Source organism: Thamnophis elegans, chromosome 2, assembly GCF_009769535.1.
Source record: "Thamnophis elegans isolate rThaEle1 chromosome 2, rThaEle1.pri, whole genome shotgun sequence".
Taxonomy (NCBI): domain Eukaryota; kingdom Metazoa; phylum Chordata; class Lepidosauria; order Squamata; family Colubridae; genus Thamnophis; species Thamnophis elegans.
The window spans coordinates 22,403,880-22,423,946 of record NC_045542.1 but is presented as its reverse complement, the minus strand read 5'-3'; the positions used below and the strand labels follow the sequence as shown (position 1 = coordinate 22,423,946).

The following is a 20,067-nucleotide window of genomic DNA, read 5'->3' as shown; positions in this document are numbered from 1 at the left end:
ACCCTACTCTACTGTTGAAAAACACCACAATGCACTGTTCTTTGCTTCACTTTGGAGCTGAAAATTACAGCATGGCAAAAAAAAAAGGATGGTTTTGTATCTTGTCTTTAAAACAAACTTTAAACTATGGAGCCATTCAAACTACTCTCAGTTGGTGGGCTCCAAATATATTAGATCCCCTGCTTCATATTTAAATACAATGTTGGTGCAAAAGACCGATGCTATTGGTGCATGTGGTACAAGTCTTTCCACTTTAGCTTCACTGTAGAAGCCCACTGTTATTTGTATAAAGAAGTAAAAGGAATTTGATTTTCTTGGCCCTTGCTTTAAAGAATCATGCTAACATTAGAGGTTTTGACTCCCTGAGTAGAAGCTTATGCACTTGAAAGGAGACTCACAAACAGTTATAAGAAAACCCAACTAAAATTGCAGCATATAAAAGGAAAGGGCAGTGTAGCACACAATACCTGCATTGTACAAATGGTATTGCTGTTATCATAAAAGTGTATGAGAGCAAAGGGAATGTAGAAGGGAAGGAGATTCTAAAATCCATTGGATGAAAAATAAAATACAATTACTGAATATATAGTAGATGCACTACTATTCCAAAATTCATTTAATTTTTGCCTTCAGTTTTTATTGAGCTTCAGAATAATTTTGCAGCTTTTAAAAAACGTTTAATAGTTAAATGTAGTTTCCTGAATCACATATATATTCTAGTATGTTAATGTCAAGGTGCAATTTGTGATCTCTGTAAATATTCCAAGGAGCTACCTTAACATACGTCTTACCTCCTCTGAACAAGCTAGTAGTATTTTACTCTTTTCTGCTTAGTTTTACATTTGTATTTCCTCAGTATAGCGATATAATACTCCAACATGATGAAATAATGTACAGTTTCCTGTTTGTGAAACTGGTGAGGTAGACTTCTCCTAATATTCACAACAGTGTGCTATTATAATACAGTGCTGGACTCTGGTTAGAAAAATCCAGATTTGAATGTTACTTCCCTTTTAGCTTCAATGGGTAACACCTGGGTTAGTGGTTCGCTGTCAGAGTCTCTTTCTCCATGGGATTGATCTCTCAGGAAAAAAATGATTGGGAAGTATGGGCTATATTTGCAATTTGGGTTTTATATGTGTGTGTGTGTTGCATTTGTGCTGATAAATAAATAAATGCAACACAAATGTAACGAAGGCAACAGTAAAAATAATGGCTTTCTGTCTGGATGGTCTCTTGTGATAAGCTGATAGACAGAGAAAGGAAGCAGTATGCTTCCTCCCATATTTGGGCATACCAGCGTTGTGACATAATACATACATACATACACACACACACACAAACACAAACCTGGGCTGTGTGGTACAAAATACCCCATCTATATATATATGGGGTATCTTGCACCACGCAGCCCAGGTGTGAATTTTTCATCAGAAGGGAATATATTTTCTTTAGGTCTGACTGTTGTGCTGTATGGTAACTGGGGAGTGTGGATTTAGGAGCTATATTTAAAGCATGGCACCAGCTGCTGCCCTTTGCAGATACCTTGCAGCACAAACATACACATACTGAACCTTTGCTGAAGTGCAAGGAAATGGAGCTTTTTGTAAAGTGGAAATCTTTGTAGAATTTCTCAGAAATCCTATTGGCATATTAGGAGGGTAGTTAAAGCTGGGGCGGGGGAGTTCAGGAGACTTTTGAAATAGCAGGTTGAGATAATAGTCCAATTCTGATATTCTGTGCACTTTGTGCTCATGCATCTGGGTGGTATCCTTCCTACTATTCAGCTTACTATTTCAAAGGTTGAAATTTGAAAGGTAGTATTGTAAGAATACTATCTGGAGGCTATTCTTATTGTACAAATCCTGATACAGAAGTACGGGTATTCCTCGATTTATAACAGTTCATTTAGTGACCATTCAAAGTTACAATGGCACGGAAAAAAGTAACTTACTACATTTACGACTGTTGCAGCATCCCCCTGGTCACGTGTTCAAAAATCAGATGCTTGGCAACTGACTCATTTGTCCTGGGGTAACATGATCACCTTTTGTGAACTGACAAGCAAAGTCAATGGGGACGACAGATTCATTTAACAACCATGTTACTAACTTAACAACTGCAATATATAGCAATAGCAATAGCAGTTAGATTTATATACCGCTTCATAGGGCTTTCAGCCCTCTCTAAGCGGTTTACAGAGTCAGCATATTGCCCCCAACAACAATCCGAAGGATGGAAGGCTGAGTCAATCCTGAACTGGTGAGATTTGAACAGCCGAACTGCAGAACTGCAGTCAGCTGAAGTAGCCTGCAGTGCTGCATTTAACCACTGCGCCAACAGTGACAAGAAAAGTCACAAAAGCTGGCAAACTCACGTGACAAAGGTTTCACTTAGTAACATAAATTTTGGGCTCACTTTGTGGTCATAGGTCCCCCTGATTTGTCCCTCTTTAAATTGGGCATATGCTTGATCTGGATATTGTGAAGAACCCTTAAGACTTCAAAAACCAAGTGAAACCCAAGTATACACAGTTTTTTTAGGAGGCTTTTTTTTTTTTTGCAAATCCTTCAGTTTTAATTTTTAGCTGTTTATTTTAATAACTTTAGCATGGCCTTATATCACAAAACCTTTAATTAATTCCTGCTTCATATTGAAAGTTGCAGTGCTGAACAATTTAAAATAATAGTAATATAGCTTTTTGTTTTCACTAATGTATGCATGCAACTTGCTGAACATGTGAGAAAGCAAGAAATTGGATAGGATAAACATCCCAATAAATATTGTCCTTACTTTAAATCCCGGATTAAGCAAAACACTTGACAAAAAAAAATTAGACTCTACAACTATCATATATATCAGTGATGGCTAAGCTTTTTCTAAAGATGTGCCAAAACTGTATGCATGCACGCTATCATGCATGCCCACCTTCCTACGCATGCGTGAGTGACTCCCCCACTGCGCATGCACGAGCGACCCCCCCCCTACCGTGCATTCACATTTGACCCCTGCACACAGAGGGAAATCTTCGCCCTCCCCAGGCTTTAAGAAAGCCTCTGGAGCCTGGGGATGGCAAAAAACAGGCCCAACAGGCCAACCGGAAGTTCGGAACCCGTTAGGCATGTTTTTCACCCGCTCGGGAACAAACTTCCGGTTTGCCTGTTAGGACGTATTTTAACCCCACCCCACCCCCCACCCCCCAGGTTTCAGGAAAGCCTCCGGAGCCTGGGGAGGGCAAAAAATGGCCCAACGGCCCAACCGGAAGTTTGTTCCTAAATTTCTGGTTGGGCCATTGGGCCTGTTTTTCCCCTTCTCTAGGTTCCGCAGGCTTTCCTGAATCCTGGGGAGGGCAAAAACGGCCTCCTCCGGCCCTCAGTCATGCTGAAAATCAGCTGGCCAGCATGCGTGCCAGAGCTGAGGGCTGCCAAAGGCTGCCATGCCAGCAAATATGGTGGCACACGTGCCATAAGTTCACCATCACAGATATATATCTTTCTAGCCTAGCATTTTCAGTGTGATAGCCAACGTGTTAGAAAATTTGGGACAAATAGTCAGAACACACAATGGAAAGCTGTTTTTGAAGATGTTATTTCATATTTTGGGAATTCTTGGTGCAAATCTGTTGGAGTTCCATTCAGTCTAAAGAATATATACTGTATATACTCGAGTATAAGCCTAGTTTTTCAGCCCACTTTTTGGGCTGAAAAAAGCCGCCTCGGCTTATACTCGAGTCAGTGAAAAATTTGCCCGAAATGGAGGAGAAAAAGGGGTGGGGCCATGCCGCTGGGTGACACTCGTGAATGGCCCAGTGCCCCTGTGAGTTTCCCCTCCCTCTGTGTCAGTTTGCCGCGCAGCGCGCACCGCACCATCCCCCCTCCTCACGTTCTAATGTAATGCAGGGCTGTCTTACGATTCCCCTTCCTCCCCCTCCTGCCGCTCTGCAACGATGTCCCACCTCCTCCTTGTTATGGCAAGCAGCCACATAGCGATGTCCCACCTCCTCTGGTACAGTGATCCAATGATAGGAATCACTGTGCCGTGTGTCATAGGAGGCGGGACATCGCTCCCGCGGCTGCACGGGACATCATCATCACAGCGGGACATCAGCATCATGAGGTGAGTGAAGTATTTCATTGAATACACCGCTAGTTTACTGTTTTTCTTTGAAATAAATATTCAAAAACATTATTGGTATCTATTTTTATTTTTGAAATTTACCGGTAGCTGCTGCATTTCCCACCCTAGGCTTATACTCGAGTCAATAACTTTTCCAGGTTTTTGTGGTAAAATTCGGTGCCTCGGCTTATATTCGGGTCGGCCTATACTCGAGTATATACGGTATTTGAATTCTATGATGAAAAGGACTAGGAGTTGAAACTATTTTCCCAATATACTAGGGAATAAATAGTGGATTTCAATTTTTTATGTATGAAATTAATTATTACGCTAAATAACAAAATGTGTGTTTTTGGTCTGTTAGAGGTTTGGAAAATTTCAGTCAGAATAGATTACTCTTTGAGGCTGCAAATTATTGGTCCATTCCAGTAAGTCAGCAGAAATCAGACAGAATTAAAAATGCAATGCATGTAAAGCCAAAAGAGCAAATCTATAATAAATGACCAGTAAGTATATTAAATCTTCCTGGAAAAGGTCTGTTTATGTGGTTACTAAAGATCAGCACTGACTTAATGGCATATAATCAAAGTGTATTATAAAATAGTAGTGAAATATAGTTTTTCAAAATTCACAAGAAGACATTTTAAAGTTATAAGTATAGCACACGTATTAAAAAATGTAAAGAAAAATTCCAGATTATTTGCCAGTGGTAAAAATTTCAGTTATGCATTGTGATCCATTTCTCATCTTCTTTAGTAGTCTGAGCAATATTTTTTTTTTAAAAAAAATCTCAAATCTGCAATTAATCATACTTTGCAATGTGCATTGAACATCACAAGTTGCTTAAAAAGTAATATCATTACAGTAATACAGATCACTCTACCCATGATTTCTTTTTCTCAGATCTTGAAGATACTAGCTTGTGCAACATGGGAAGAGGTTTAGAAACAGTATTTACAGGATTCAGATTCAGCAATCAACCGTTTCCAACAAACTAACCCCTTAATTTAGGAAAATATATGGAAACTTCATAAACCATTACAGTATAGATAGCCTTCAATTTATGACCACAGTTTGGGATGGTATTTTTTGTTGCTAAGCAAGGTGGTTGTTATTTTACAACTTTTTTTGCCACAGTTGTTAAATGTTACATTAATGAGTTGTTAAATGGATCACTAACTGCAGTTGCTAGGCAAATCCAATTATGTTAAGCAGTTTTCAGAAGTGGTTTCAGTGGTGTGCCACTGCCTTCTTCCTAGGGCGGAGAGAAAGTGACTTCCCAAGGTCACCCAGCTGGCTTTGCACTTAAGGTAGGATTAGAACTCAGGTTCTCCTAATTTCTAGCTTCTCCTAATTTCTAGCTTCTAGCTTGGTATCTACCAAACTGACTCTCTGTTAACTACAGGTAGTCCTTGATTTAAAACCACAATTGGGACCAGAACTTCTATAACTAGGCAAATGAGTTGTGCCCAATTTTATAATCTTTTTTCCTTTTTTGCTATGCCTGTAAAGCAAATCACGGTAGTTGCTAAATGAATCATGCAGTCATTAAGTTAATCCATTGATTTTGTTTGTTGGAAGCTGGCTGGGAAGGTCACAGATAGTGATCACACAACCTCAGGATGTTGCAACAATCGTAAATACAACAACTTTTGTTGCCAACAGTTTAGACGTTAATGGTTGTGTGTTGCATTATTTTGAGGGCAGCACATTTACCCTGTTATATAAGCTATATACGCATTACTTTACATTGTGGCCAAGTGTCATTTCTTCACGGTTGTCACATAAAAATAGATATTTAAATATTTTCAAAATGTGAGGCGGTGTACTCCAGTGGTGGGATTCAATTGTTTTTTTACTACCAGTTCTGTGGGTGTGGCTTGGTGGATGTGGCATGACTTTGTGGGTGTGGCTTTGTAGGCATGGCAGGGGAAGTTTACTGCAAAATCCCCATTTCCTCCCGATCAGCTGGGACTCGGTAGGCAGAGAATAGATGGGGGCGGGGCCAGTCAGAGGTTGTATTTACCGGTTCTCCGAACTACTCAAAAATTCCGTTACCAGTTCTCCAGAACTGGTCAGAACCTGGTGAAGACCACCTCTGGTGTACTCAACGTCTGAGATATACTGTACACGGCAATTGTCAAGCGCCAGAAGTTTGATCATGTGGCCATGGGAATGCTATGATTCCCCTAAGTGCAAGGACTAGTTGCACGTCACTTTTTTCAGTGCCATTGTAACTTCAAACGATCTCTTCAAACAGGTTGTAAGTCAAGAACTGTATGCAATAGCCATTTCTGTGAAGAAATAATAGCAATTTTATTATACTCTAATTGTTTAAGTTTCACTATTAAAAAGCTGGTAGGGACGGAGACATGATCATTTCTAAAATTTGCGTAGTGGAGGCTTCTTTTGTTTGCACTTTTTGTTAATAAGAATAGTTTCACCTGTTGTGTAACAGGACTGATATTTCATATTCTTTTACAGTGTCAAATGACAGATCATTTTCATCATCGCTCTTGTAATTTTACTATCAGGGAGCTAGATTATTGCCTTGAGAAAATGGGACTTCATTCCTACAATCCTGTGAATAATTACAGATTTGTAGTTCTCTCATATTAAAAATATTGGTTCCACATTGAGAATAATTGAATTTATCTCTCCAAACCTTGGAGATAGATTGTTGTATATTGTACAATCACTTTATAAATATGTTTGCTTATCTTTGTTGTGGTAACAAAAAAACAAAACTGACTACCTTCAGAAAGATAATAAATAACGCATGGTATTTTGTAATCCAGCTATCTTCGTTATGTGGCCAGAAATGAAGGTTTAAGGCCTGCAAAAGCAACCTGAGAGTAGTATAAAGCAGAACTGAGATTTTGCTAAGTTTTACAATATGACTATTTCTTGAAATACTGAAACTTTCTGTGATTCCTAAACAACATGTTCCCACTCTGGAAGGAGGAGGGAATGTGTAGATTACTTGAAATGTCAGGCCACAGATACCATAGTATCTGTGGTCCAGATGTTTTTCAAGGATCTCAGCTTTTCTGCTGCTTCACTATTGGTGATAGCTAAAATGTTAAGAAAAAACTTCCCAACGGTAAAAACACCGGAACAGAGGGACAATTTGTCAGAGAGATGCTAGGCGGCCTTTGACTGGATGAACTCAGGAAACTGGGCTGTCATCTGTCTGGAATGCTTTAATTAGAATTCCTGTACAATACTGAGCAGGAGATTGGAATCAGGGACCTCCTTCGCTCCCCAATCCAACTCCAACTCTATGATTCAGTGATTCTAAATAACAGTTGCATTAGTGCAGTGTGTTTGTGTGTGTGTGTGTGTGGTTTAAGTCCCACCACTTGTTGCACATTTTGCTAGATGTACTTCTGGCCCAAACTGGGAAGCAGGCAGACTGACAGGCAGATCTTGCTGCTCAATATCTGTTTATTCTCCCCAGAATTCTTATAGTCTTTCTTCGTCCCCACTACCTTGCACCATATGGTCTGTTCAAGCATGGCATTGATATTGATACTCCTAAAAAGTGCTGCCACACAATCACATTTCGACTCAAATTTCATCTTTAGCTAACTTAATTATTTCTTCTTCTTCTTCCTCCATCACCCCTTCCCCTCCCTTCCCTTTGCAGCTCAACTGTGGAAAAATATGGGAGACGACAGGCCGTTTGTGTGCAGTGCCCCCGGCTGTGGACAGGTAAGTTTACAGTATACTTTGCTGTTAGTATATCATTATGAATCAAAGTGGCTGTTTTATCACCAAGGCAGAGTTTAAATCCAACGTCTTATGTGATCACTGGAGGTAATCAGATCGGAAGATTTGCAGTGTGTAAATCCAAGTTATGAGCAAGTGTAAAAGCCCTGAAGTAATGAAATTTGCCTGGTATGCGTGGCGTTTTGCTGGTATTTTCTCTCTTCTTGTATGCCATATCCAGACGTAATCACAAAATATAGAGGGAGGAAACTTTATACCTGATACCTAGATAATATAATCTGATAGCATAGTATGATTTAATAACATTTCTTGGTTTTTTTCCCCTGAAACATGTATTTATTTCTCAGGAAAACCTTAGAATGTCTTTAAACCTATTTTTTAAAAGTGCATATTGTTCCATAGCAACACTTATTAAAATTTCCTTTTATAATAACATAATATATTTTTAAAAACACAGGATAAAAACAGAATAAAATAAATAAGAGCACCTAGGCATATAATCTGTACAAAGATACACTTTGGCACAATCCTTTAAATATTAGCCTATTTACTTTTAAAAACAGTATTTTAATAGTTTAAGAAAATAAGTTGACATTTGCTCCTGGATGAACACATTTATTTTCAAATGGAGGCACAAATAAATAAGCCTTGTTTACATTCTAGGTGTATGAGTGAAGGTCTGTACTAGCCATGGAAATAATCTTTGCCATTAAATGGCTTCAGATGGACAAGTAGTACACTGAGATTCACACTGCAATATGTACAAGTAGACCTTGACTTATAACGGTTCATTTAGTGACCGTTCAAAGTTACAATGTCACTGAAAAAAGTGACTTATGACCAGTTTTCACACTTGCGACCATTGCAGCATCCCCATGGTCATGTGATCAAAATTCAGATGCTTGGCAACTGGCATGTATTTATGATGGCTGCAGTGTCCTGGGGTCATGTGATCACCTTTTGCAACCTTCTGACAAGCAAAGTCAATAGGGAATTCAGATTCACTTAACAACCACAGTACTAACTTAACAACTGTTGTGATTCATTTAACAACTGTGGCCAGAAAGGTCGTAAAATAGGACAAAATTCACTTAGCAAATGTTTCACTTAGCTACCGAAATGTTGGGCTCCATTGAGGTTGTAAGTCAAGGACTACCTGTATATAGAAAATAAAATTTATGAATACAATTCGGACTGGAATTTCCATCATAAATCGTTCTGGTCATAGGTCAAGTCAGACCTGATTTCACACCAATTTTTATGGCGGTTGTTACTCAAATCGCCATGCTCCTTAAGTGAATCCATCTTCCCGTGTGGCTGTTTTTGCTAGAACTCCTCAGAAGTTGCAAATTATTACCTCCTGATGCTGCTGATGCTGCAGCCTGTCATAGATTCCATTTGCCAAGTGCCAAATTGTGATCATGTGACCATGGGGCTGGTGCAATGACTGTCATGCAAGTACTGGTCATACATGATTTTTTCCAAAGTCGTAACTTTAACTGTCATTAAACGGGCAGACATAAGTCGAGGGAGTCCAAAGGAATTGTCTCTGTGCGTGCTTAGCTGAAGTGCTTAATTAATGCTTAACATGAAAAGGGTTAAGTACGTAAGTGTATCAGGTTTTGTAATGAGATGCATAATTCAGTTATTATTATGTATACTTGTAAAAGTTAAATGACAAAGCAATTCTGTTACCTGCACATATCCATTGAAATCAGTGAAACTTAGTCCTGAATTAGCATCAATCAATCTGGATTGCTTGCCTGGTGGAACAGCTGATGTTATGCTATACTTATAAGTCTCTGAAGTTCCTTGTGGAATGCAAAGAGATACTTTCCATATAGGGGGTCAGAGCAAGGTAAAGACCTCTATAGAGGATCAAAACCATTGCCACCAAATTAAAGAGATCTAGATGACCTGTTTATCTACATTTGAAACAATTTCTTGCTTAAAATTGTTTGGTGAATCTTTTATTGGGATCCATTTGTTTGTGCTGGTGATAAAGAAGGTATTAGAGCAGCACACTTCAGCATTTTCATAGATTGGTTATTTTGTAATCGGAATTAACTATATTTAATCATTGCTGGATTAATTAGTTATCATTTTCAGTTTTTCTGCACCATCCTGTATAATCGGCAGCAGATGTTGATATTTGAAGTGAATAATTTTAATTAGCTATCTGAACTTTGTTTCTTTTCACTTCACACACCTGTTTTAATATTTTTCCTTTTGTAGCAGTTATATGTATATTATGACTTATAATGTTAAATGAAAGACTGAAGAGGAAGATTGGCCTGGGAACAGGGACTTTAGGAACAAAATAAAGAAAATGGGATAGATGTTGATAACTGTTGCTAAATGACTTACTTTTAAATATGAATTATTCTTAGATGGTTGTATGGTGGTGGTTGTTTTTCTTTCCTGACTCGGTTATGGAAGTAACCAGTATCCAGTGTTGATCACTAGAGATAAAAAATATAGCATTAAAAATCCATGCTAAGATATTCCATGTACTAGTAAACCTGGCTCATGTAAAATGCTGAAGGCATTTTTTTTTTAGCAACACATTGTATGAAATTATCCACAATGTTGGAAGAGACCTAATCTAATCCCTTACTTGATACATTAATTCACAGTTATGGCAAACCAAATAGATAGTTGCCCAGATCCTTTTTAAAGGCCTCCATAAGACCATACAATGAGTCTACATTGCGGTTATTATAATCAAGACTCTTCCACCACCCCAAAGGATAATAAACCTAGTGTGACATAAATTTGTGTGAATATAGGTCCCTAGAGATGCTAATTCCATAATAATGTTAATAAGAAGTCTTTAAGGAAGAGATGGCAATCTTTTTAATTTATTAAGGGGTGAATTTCCTCAGGGGTAATTGAAATTGTGGAGATTATTGAAGCAAGTGGTGTATTTCTTTTAGACACTTTCTCCCTTCCTCCCAGGCAGCAGACTTCAGGGAAAACGATAGTATCTCTTATATATGTCTGAATTGAGCTGTTAGAGATAGCTTTTAAATTAATCTAAAGAGCCCGTGTGTCCTTTCCCTTCTTTAAATATATATGTATCAATAATATGCTATGTTTGCCTTGATACTTAGAGTCATAATGCTCTCCTGTAAGATCCTGCTAACAAATAATTAGGTTGCTGTACCTAGCAGATGTATTTCCAGTGTATCCTTTTATATATCATGGATTTATCATGTATTGGAAATGAATAGCTATGTTTGTATAAGTCTATGCATGTCAAGGACATAAAATTATTGAAATGACAGGAAGATAATGACCACTAACATATGACTACCACATGTCTCTTAGTATTTGCAGATGCGTTTTTCCCTTTGAAATATGATTTACAAATATAATGGAAGCACCATATTTTTCGGAGTATAAGATGCACCTTTTTTCCTCAAAAAAGAGGCTGAAAATCTGGGTATGTCTTACACATTGAACACAGCATTTTTTGCCTCCCGAAGCCCCACCCCCTTCACCAAAATGGCCATGCATACCCTTATGGAGGGTTTCGAGAGCTCCTGGGGGCTGGGGAGGGCAGAAATGAGCAAGAAATGGGTGGTTTTTTGCCCACCCAGCCCCCAGCAGCACTCTATAAGCCTCCAGAAGGCTATGCATGCAATTTTTTTTGATAAAACATGGGCCCATTTTTGCGAAAAACGGGCCATTTTTTGCTCATTTTTGCGCCCCCAGGAGCCCTCTGCAAGTCCCCCCCCCCAAGGCTATTCATGCCGTTTTTGGGAGGTTTGCAGAGTGCAAAAACTCCCCCCCCCTTTTTTTGAAAGGTCTTTAACTGATTAATGAGAATTACATTGATCAAGTGCTGTGCCAGCAGAAACAAAGTCTTAGGTACTGCAGATTGTCAGCGATTTCCTTCTCCAGCACATGGATAAATACATCTAGAAACATCTGCCTACCTACCTACTCTCTCTCTCCCTACCTACCTATCTACTGTATTTCTTTCTCTTTCACACTCTCTATCCCTCTACCTACCTACTCTCTATCTCTCTTCCTACCTACTGTATTTCTCTCTCAATTCTCTCTATTTCTCTCTCTTCCTACCTACCTACTGTATTTCTCTATCCCTCTACCTACCAACCTACCTATTCTTTCTCCATACCTATCTGCTGTATTTCTCTCTCTCTCTCCCTCTATCTACCTACCTACCTACTTTTTTTAAAAATTTGCCTCTTCAAAACTTTGGTGTGTCTTATACTCCAGTGCATCTTATACTCCGAAAAATATGGTGTTTCAAAACAACAGTCCAGTGACAAACTGTTATGTGTACTGAAGATCCCTTGATTTTTCCCATATTATTTCTGAAAGAAAAGCAGAAGAAAAACCGTTCTGAAGCAATTTATTCTTTATATTTTATTTATTTAGAAATTGATTTACTATTTTTCAAAAGTATGGTGGGGTGAGTGCTCAGAAATGTAGTAATGATTTAAAGCTGGAAATGATTTCATTTGCTTTATTAATGTGCTCTTTTATAAAATATGATTCCCCAGAAGGGGAACTGATTCTGCTTTACGCCGTCATCTTGATGCTATAGTTTTGTTTTGTTTTATTTTTGCAGTTCGGGAACAAACATGTACATAGTTCTGTCTGGCTATATTTGTTCATAATGTTAAGCTGAGATTGATTTTATTTATATTTATTGAACAAAACTGAGTTTTGCAGATGAGCAATGTAAACACGGCTTTTTCAGTCGATTTCTTGTTCACTTTCGTAGCTATCACAAGAAACAAATTGAGCACAAAACCAGAAACAGGCCAGGGAGAAATATAATAATAAGCCTTCATTGAAACAGGTCATGATTCAAAAAACAAGTAGAAATCTCTGAAAATAGCCATAAAAGCCAGCTGGGTAATCTTGGGCCAGCCTCTCTCTCTCTCAGTCCAACTCACCTCAGAGGGTTGTTGTTGTGAGGGAAATAGGAGAAAGAAGGTGTGTTTGAATATATATGTTTTCCACTTTGAGTTATTTGTAAAAATAATAAAAGCGGGATGTAAACAAACAAACAAATGAATACATAAATAAATTGAAGTGCCTTGGAAAAAAGAAACTTAGGTTAGGGTCCAAGATCCATAAGATATCACATGAAGAATCTCAATGTGTCTTTCTTCACTTCGCCTCAGAACTGTGTTTCACCCGCATACAAATCAAAGTATATAAAACCTGCATTTTCAGTTCAGGCATGGATCACTTGAAAATGAACTGTTAATATGTGTACACTCTTAACGTGCACTTAAGCAGACACTGTTCTTTTTTAAAGTGAAAGCTTTAAATCAGGTTTTAGTATCCCAGTTGTCTTTTGATTTCAATCACAATTCAATTTTATCTATAGTAAATATTGTGTATAGTTGCCCAGCAACCATAGAATTATCGTGACAGGCAGCCCATTGGTTTGTAGCATTAATGAACTTTTAGAACCCTTTTTTTCTCCCTTCTTCCCTTTCACTCCTTTTCTATATGTAGCTTTGGAAGGGAAAAGGAGAGCCTGAGACCTTGGTTGGCATAACCTTGCTATGAGTCCCAAAATCTACTGTTTTTTTCATTGAATTTTACTTTACATATTTTTCATACTTTTTAAACTTAGTTCTGTGTGGATAGTTCTTGATTAATGCTTCTGAGTATGGTATTTTTTTATTAAATAACGTTTTGGTTCTGTTGATTTGCATCATTATATTTGTTCCATTGCTTATTGCTAAAAACTTTTTATGATGTACCATATTTTTCGGAGTATAAGACGCACCGGAGTATAAGACTCACCAAGGTTTTGAAGAGGCTTTTTTTTTAAAAAAAAGTAGGTAGGTAGATAGAGGGATAGAGAGGGAGAGAAAGAAAGAGAGAGAAATACAATAGGTAGGTAGGGAGAGAGAGGGAGTAGGTAGGTAGGTAGGTAGGTAGGTAGGTAGGTAGGTAGGTAGGTAGGTAGGTAGATAAAGGGATCGAGAGAGAAAAATGAGAGAGAGGGAGAGAAATGCAGTAGGTAGGTAGGGAGAGAGAATGTTTGTAGGTAGGTAAAGGGATAGAGAGAGAGAGAAATAAAAAAGAGGGAGAAATACAGTAGATAGGTAGGGACAGAGAGAGTAGGTAGGTAGATAGAGGGAGAGGGAGAGAAATACAGTAGATAGGTAGGGAGAGAGAGAAAAACAGTAGGGAGGGAGAGTGTGTAGATAGGTAGGTAAAGGTAAAGAGAAAGAAATATAGTAAATAGGGGGGGAGAGAGAGAGTAGGTAGGTAGATAGAGGGAGGGAAAGAGAGAAAAATACAGTAGGTACGTAGGAAGAGAGTGAGTGAGTAGGTAGGTAGATAGATGTTTCCAGGTGTATTTATCCATGTGCTGGAGAAGGAAATTGCTGAAAATCTGCAGCACCTTAAGACTTTGTTTCTGCTGGCACAGCACTTGATCAATGTAATTCTCATCGATCAGTTAAAGAGCTTTCCAAAGGGGGGGATTGCACTGCAAACCTCCCCAAAACAGTCCATTTTTTCACAAAAATCGGCCTGTATTTTTTTCAAACAAAAGGCATGAATAGCCGGGGGGGGCTTGCAGAGTGTTCCTGGGTGGGGTGGGGGCCCAAAAATGAGCAAAAAATGGCCCATTTTTCATGAAAATGGGCCCATGTTTTATCAAAAAAATTGCATATGGAGGCTTATAGAGTGCTGCTCGGGGCTGAGGGGGCAAAAAACGGACCGTTTTTTGCTTAGTTCTGCCCTCCCCAGCCCCCAGGAGCTCTCTGAAAGCCTCATAAGGCTATGCAAGGCCATTTTGGTGAGGGGCCGGGGCTTTGGGAGGCAAAAAATGCTGTATTCAGTGTATAAGATTTTCAACCTCTTTTTTTGAGAAAAAGGTGTGTCTTATACTCTGAAAAATACGGTATATGGTGTTTAAGAAAAATGTAAAATTGTTTTAATATTTAGTAATTTATAATTTAGATTCAGGATCTAGCCTGATCACTGCTTTAAACAATAATACGTTTGTTTGTTTTTATAGATAAACATATCATGTTTTACCGATAGAACATTAAAGGGTTCATACAATAAACAAAAGTCTAAAATTGAAATTAATCAAATGAATGTTTTTTTTTAAAAAAATCCAGCAGATAAATACATATTCTATTTTACCTCTGTTTACATTATGCATGACTTGGTATCTTAGTGTATAGCATTATATACAAACCAGGCATAATACATACAAAAGGTAACAGCAAGTAAAATAAAGTTGAAATGGAAACTGAAAAGAAGGCTGGCGAGTTTTTGCTCTTCAATCTTGAAAGCTGGTGTTAAAATAAGTCATTTGGTATCTCAGTGCCTCTGGAATGTTACACAAGAGTATTTGTATATATCAATGGCATTCCCAATTCCTTCCATTATATTGTGTTTTGAAGAGTGCTATTTCAGTTAGAGAGGTGATAGACTGAAATTGAATTAGGTGAAACTGCTTTCCATTCTATCCTGTAATTCAAGCTATTGGACTTTTAATGGTCCTATAAACATGTTTTTTCGTTGCTAGGTCTTCAATGACTGTTATTTTTGGATTCTGTACATGATCACTTCCCAGCAGTAAGCTTGGTGTGACACAGCTGAATGGGCTGCATATGCTTCTTTTAAAAAAAAAAAATCCACTGAATGTCATTAATCTATTTTCTTTTCTAAGAGGACAGGTGACACTTCTTTCCATTCCTCTCCAGATTCCTTCTTCCACCTGGTTTCCAAGTAGTTGCTCAATAAGAAGGTTTCTCTTAAAAGAGAGTTTGGAGATTCGAGGCTTTCCATGGCTCAATCAGTAGGCACTCTCGAGTTACATTTATGGAGTTTCTTCTATTAAAATATGAAAAACGTTACAAAACTGATTTCTATGGAGTAACGTTCTTTCAGGGAGAAGGGAATTAGAGGTCAACAACTGCGTATTCAGACAACTGGAAAATTACAAACAAAGAAAAAATTGAGAAAATGTTTCTTTAACAGTCTAAAGTTTTTTTCCCCTACATACATACACACATACATTCCTGCCAAAATCAGAATGCAGGCTCAGCAAAACAACCACTGATAACTAGAAGTGCAATGATACCAGTTTGCTAACCACATTGTGAATTAGAAAATTTTCCAGAGTGCAGGATGGTCCAGAGATGGTATAATCATGTCCAATTGGCCTTGAGACTGGATTGAAGCTGAAGCCACGCCTCTGAGCTCCTCCTTTCAGACTCCAGTTTCAATCCAGTCCGGCCTGAGACAAGACTACAATTTTTGGACTCCTGATTATTGTTTCCATTTCTGGCCCCTCCTCACTCATTCCTGCTTCCCCGATTCTGAGGCCCATCCTCCACCCTCGTGTAAGTCCCTGGCGGTGGCTGCGGCTTTTCCAGCTGCCTGGGGGTTGAGCGCAGGGCTCTGAGACTCCGGAGGCTTGTTTGGCGTTCCGGCGGCCATTTTTTTAAAGCCGGCAGCCACCTGGAGCCCTTCTTTGCTGGCGGGGCTAATGGGTCTTGGGTTTCCAGCCCGGCAGCCCCCGTCACTCCTGGACATTTGTTGTAGCCGCAAGGAGCCAAGGAGAGAGCGGAGAAGAGCGTGAAGCTTCTTGGCGCCCCATGGAGCCGCGGAAGTGGCTGGGAGTGGTGCACAACTTGTTTAGCCTCCCTGGACGTCGCAGCAGCCCCAAAGCCTGTCTCTGTGTCTTTGCATTGGGGCGTGCTGCAAGAAGGAGTGAAGACCTTTCTGGTTTGCTGTGATGGCGGTGCGGGGCGGATTGCTTCGGAAGCACAAGAAGGGACGTGAGTACCTCCCCACAAGGCCAAGATGGCGGAGGGGGCTGGGAGGTCTCCATCCCCTCCTGTGTCCCCTGGGGAAGGGACTTCTTCCCAGCAGTGACCTACTGCCTCCTCCAAGAGACTTAAGCCTCAGCTGTCTCTCGCCATTCTCGTGCCACCCAGAAGGACCAGCAGCGCAGGCACAAGGCCTTGACCAAGACCTTCTCCAGGGTCAAGAGATTGTGGGTCCTAAAGGACAAGCTTAGCACTTCCCCGTCCAGGTCCAGGTCCAGATCACCCTTGGGGGGACCTTCGAGGGGAGATTCCCTTCCTGGATCCCCAGACTCATAGAGGGAGTTTTTTGGGGAGGCTTCCCCTTTGCCTCCTCTCTCCATGGAGGACCAGGAAGATTTCCAGGCTGATTCGAATTTGCAAGAGGCCCAGTTGGGGGGGAGGGCTTCGACCAGGCCTAGCTTGGTTCCTCAATCCACTCTGGGTCAGGCTTCAGAACTCTGGGATTCCTTGGATGTAGATGATCTGCCTGTTGGTCTTCAGAATCTTATTGAAAGAGTGATCGCCTCTGGTGTTGCTGCAAGCCTGCAGCGGCAGGTCTCACGCCCACCATCCCAAGGCGGAGCCACGGTTCCTAGAGCTACTTTGTCTTTGGCATGGGCCCCAGCCCATCCGATCAGCCGTGTCACCTTCCCTAGCCAGTCAGGGGTTGGTTGTGGGAGATAAGGTTCAGAGAGATTCGGATCTTTCTAACGATAAGGAGGTTCTGGTTCCTGACACCCCCCACAGGTTTGTTTCTTCCAAATTTATTCCGATCTCTCCTGCGCAAGGCGTGTGCTACTGCACAGCTGGGAAGGGGGTGAGGTGGCCAAGGAAGGAGATCCAGCGAAGGGACCTCAAGACCCAATTTTTTCTTAACCTAAAACTGCTAAGGAGGAGATTCCTGCTCCTCATTTATTCTTGGAGGTGGTAAAGAAGCAATGGGAGAATCCTGGGGCCTTTCCAAATCCTGGCAATAATGATAGAAGGTTTTATGATATCGAACCAGATTTTTTCTCAAGCATTGCAGATGCCCACCATGGATCCATCCGTGGTGGCCTTGGCTTCTCCCACCTCGCTGGTGCCTAAGGATGTGGCAGAAAACCTGAAGGCTGATGATAGGAAGGTGGAGATGGCCCTTAGGAGGACTTTCCAGTCAGCAACTTGAGCCATAAAGGTGGCGGCCTCTGTGTCGTTTTTCAGCCACACGGCTATCCTTTGGATAGAGCAGATCCAGGCGCTTATCCCACCGGAGGAAATTCATCGTTCTCTCTTAACTTCGAAAAGAGTACCCTTACCCCAGCCACAAGGATTCTTCATCTAGGAACAGTTATAGATTCCTGTTTGGGTAGAGTTTTTCTTTCCCCAGATCGCAGATCCAGTTTGTTGAAGTTAGTTAAGCAGATTCGGAGGGATCGTTGTCTTTCCATAGGCCCCCTCTCCAGCTTGCTGGGGAAGTTCATCTCCTGTATCGAGGTGGTGCCATTGGCACGGCTACATGCCAGGACATTTCAATGGAGGTTGCTCCTGTTCCAGAGGTCCGATTCCAGCAACTGGACGCTCAAGGTGCCAGCTACGCGGCAGGTACTGTTGTCCTTCAAATGGTGGATGTCTCCAGCCTTGCTCAAAGGTTGCGAATTCAGGGAGCAGGAGTGCCTCAGCCTGACAACAGACGCCAGTCTGTTTGGGGGGGGGGGCGACCCTGGATTCCCAGCTAGCGCAAAGCCAATGGTCATGGAGCTACATTCAGCACAACATAAATTGGCTAGAGCTAGAGGTTCCTCAAGGAGGTGGCACACTTATGTCCCCCTCCTGTTCATAGGTTTCCTACATGGGACCTCCCCATGGTGCTGCGGGCCCTTATGGCCGAGCCCTTTCAACTGTTAAGAACGGTCAGCAGGAAGCTCCTCACATATAAGGTTGTGTTCCTGGTAGTGGTTACTTCGCCTAGGTGTGGGTCTGAGCTGGGAGCCCTTTCTTCCAGGGACGATCTGTGTGTGTTTCACAGTAACAGAGTCATGCTTTGCCTTGACCCGGCATTCCTGCCTAAGGTAAATTCGGTTTTTCACCGCTCGCAGGAGGTCATTTTACCGGATTTCTGCCTGGCCCCAACCAGGGAGCAAGAGCATTGGTGGAACCACTTAGATGTGAAACAGGCGTTGCGGATTTACCCGAGAAGGACAGTTGAATTCCAGAGGTCTGAACTCTTGTTTGTATTGTTCCAACCTTCATCCTTAGGGGAAAGGGTTTCTCCTTCCACCATTAGCCATTGGATTCGGTTGACTATCGCTCTCGCGTATGAGGCACAGAAGCTACCAATGCCGGTCGGTATCACGGGACACTCTACGAGGAGCACAGCCACGTCTGCAGCCTGGGCCACTCAGGCGCCAATAGAAGATATTTGCAGGGCAGCGACGTGGGCCTCCCCGTCACCGTTCATCCGGCACTACAGGTTGGGTACCTTTGCGTCTGCGGATGTGGCATTTGGTTCTTTCTGGTTGGTAACTGCCCACCCTATGGGACAGTAACTTGGGTATGTCCCATCTCTGGAACATCCTGCAAACTCACTCTGGAAAATGACAGTTGGTCTTACCTGAACTGTAATTTTAAGAGTTGTTTGCAGGATGATCCAGTTCCCACCCTGGTTAGGTAGACAGTCTGGTGGGTGGAGGTGTCTCCTTTGTGACTTGTTTTCAGGATCTCGGGAGCGCACGTTGCATTGAAACTGGAGTCTGAAAGGAGGAGCTCAGAGGCGTGGCTTCAGCTTCAATCCAGTCTCGAGGCCAATTGGACGTGATTATACCATCTCTGGACCATCCTGCAAACAACTCTTAAAATTACAGTTCAGGTAAGACAATCCAGAGGGATATTATCTTTTTAAAAAACCATTGTATCTTCTCAATTGTTATTCATATCCTACTCTTTTCTACTTGCTAATAGAAGGCTGTATGAAAAATTAGTCTGAAATATTTTCACTAAGTTAAAAGATTGTGTTAGAAAAGGCTGTCATGTACATATTTATATAGCTGCCCATCTCACCAAAGGTGATTCTGGGCAGCACACAACAATAGATAAAACCAAAAGTATAAAAACACAAATAGAAATATGAAAGCATAAAACCTCAAAATACAATCATAAGTGAATAATAAAAAATCACCCCCTTGACAACGGAGCCATCTAGACAACTCTCCAGTTCTGTGGAAGCCCCAGGCCTAGTCACATAACCAAATCTTGAAGGCTTTTTGGAATATCCAAAGGGATGTGGAGAGGATATTCCATAAGGCTGGCACTATAGCAGAAAAGACGTGTCTCCTGGGATCCACCAAATGTAGATTCCTAGTTGATTGTAATTGCAGCATGCATTTACAGCCCAGAAGCTAGCAAAGATAGT

At 40.8% G+C, this 20,067-nt stretch overlaps 1 protein-coding gene across 1 annotated transcript in view; it reads left to right on the top strand.

Moving 5' to 3' along the window:
- Positions 1-20,067, top strand: part of ATF7 (activating transcription factor 7) — a 118,766-nt gene that overhangs the window by 25,041 nt on the left and 73,658 nt on the right. The window contains exon 2 of the mRNA XM_032210687.1: positions 7,766-7,830. Coding sequence (XP_032066578.1) covers positions 7,783-7,830 — 48 coding nt within the window. The 5' untranslated portion in view covers positions 7,766-7,782. The remainder of the gene's footprint in view (positions 1-7,765; positions 7,831-20,067) is intronic.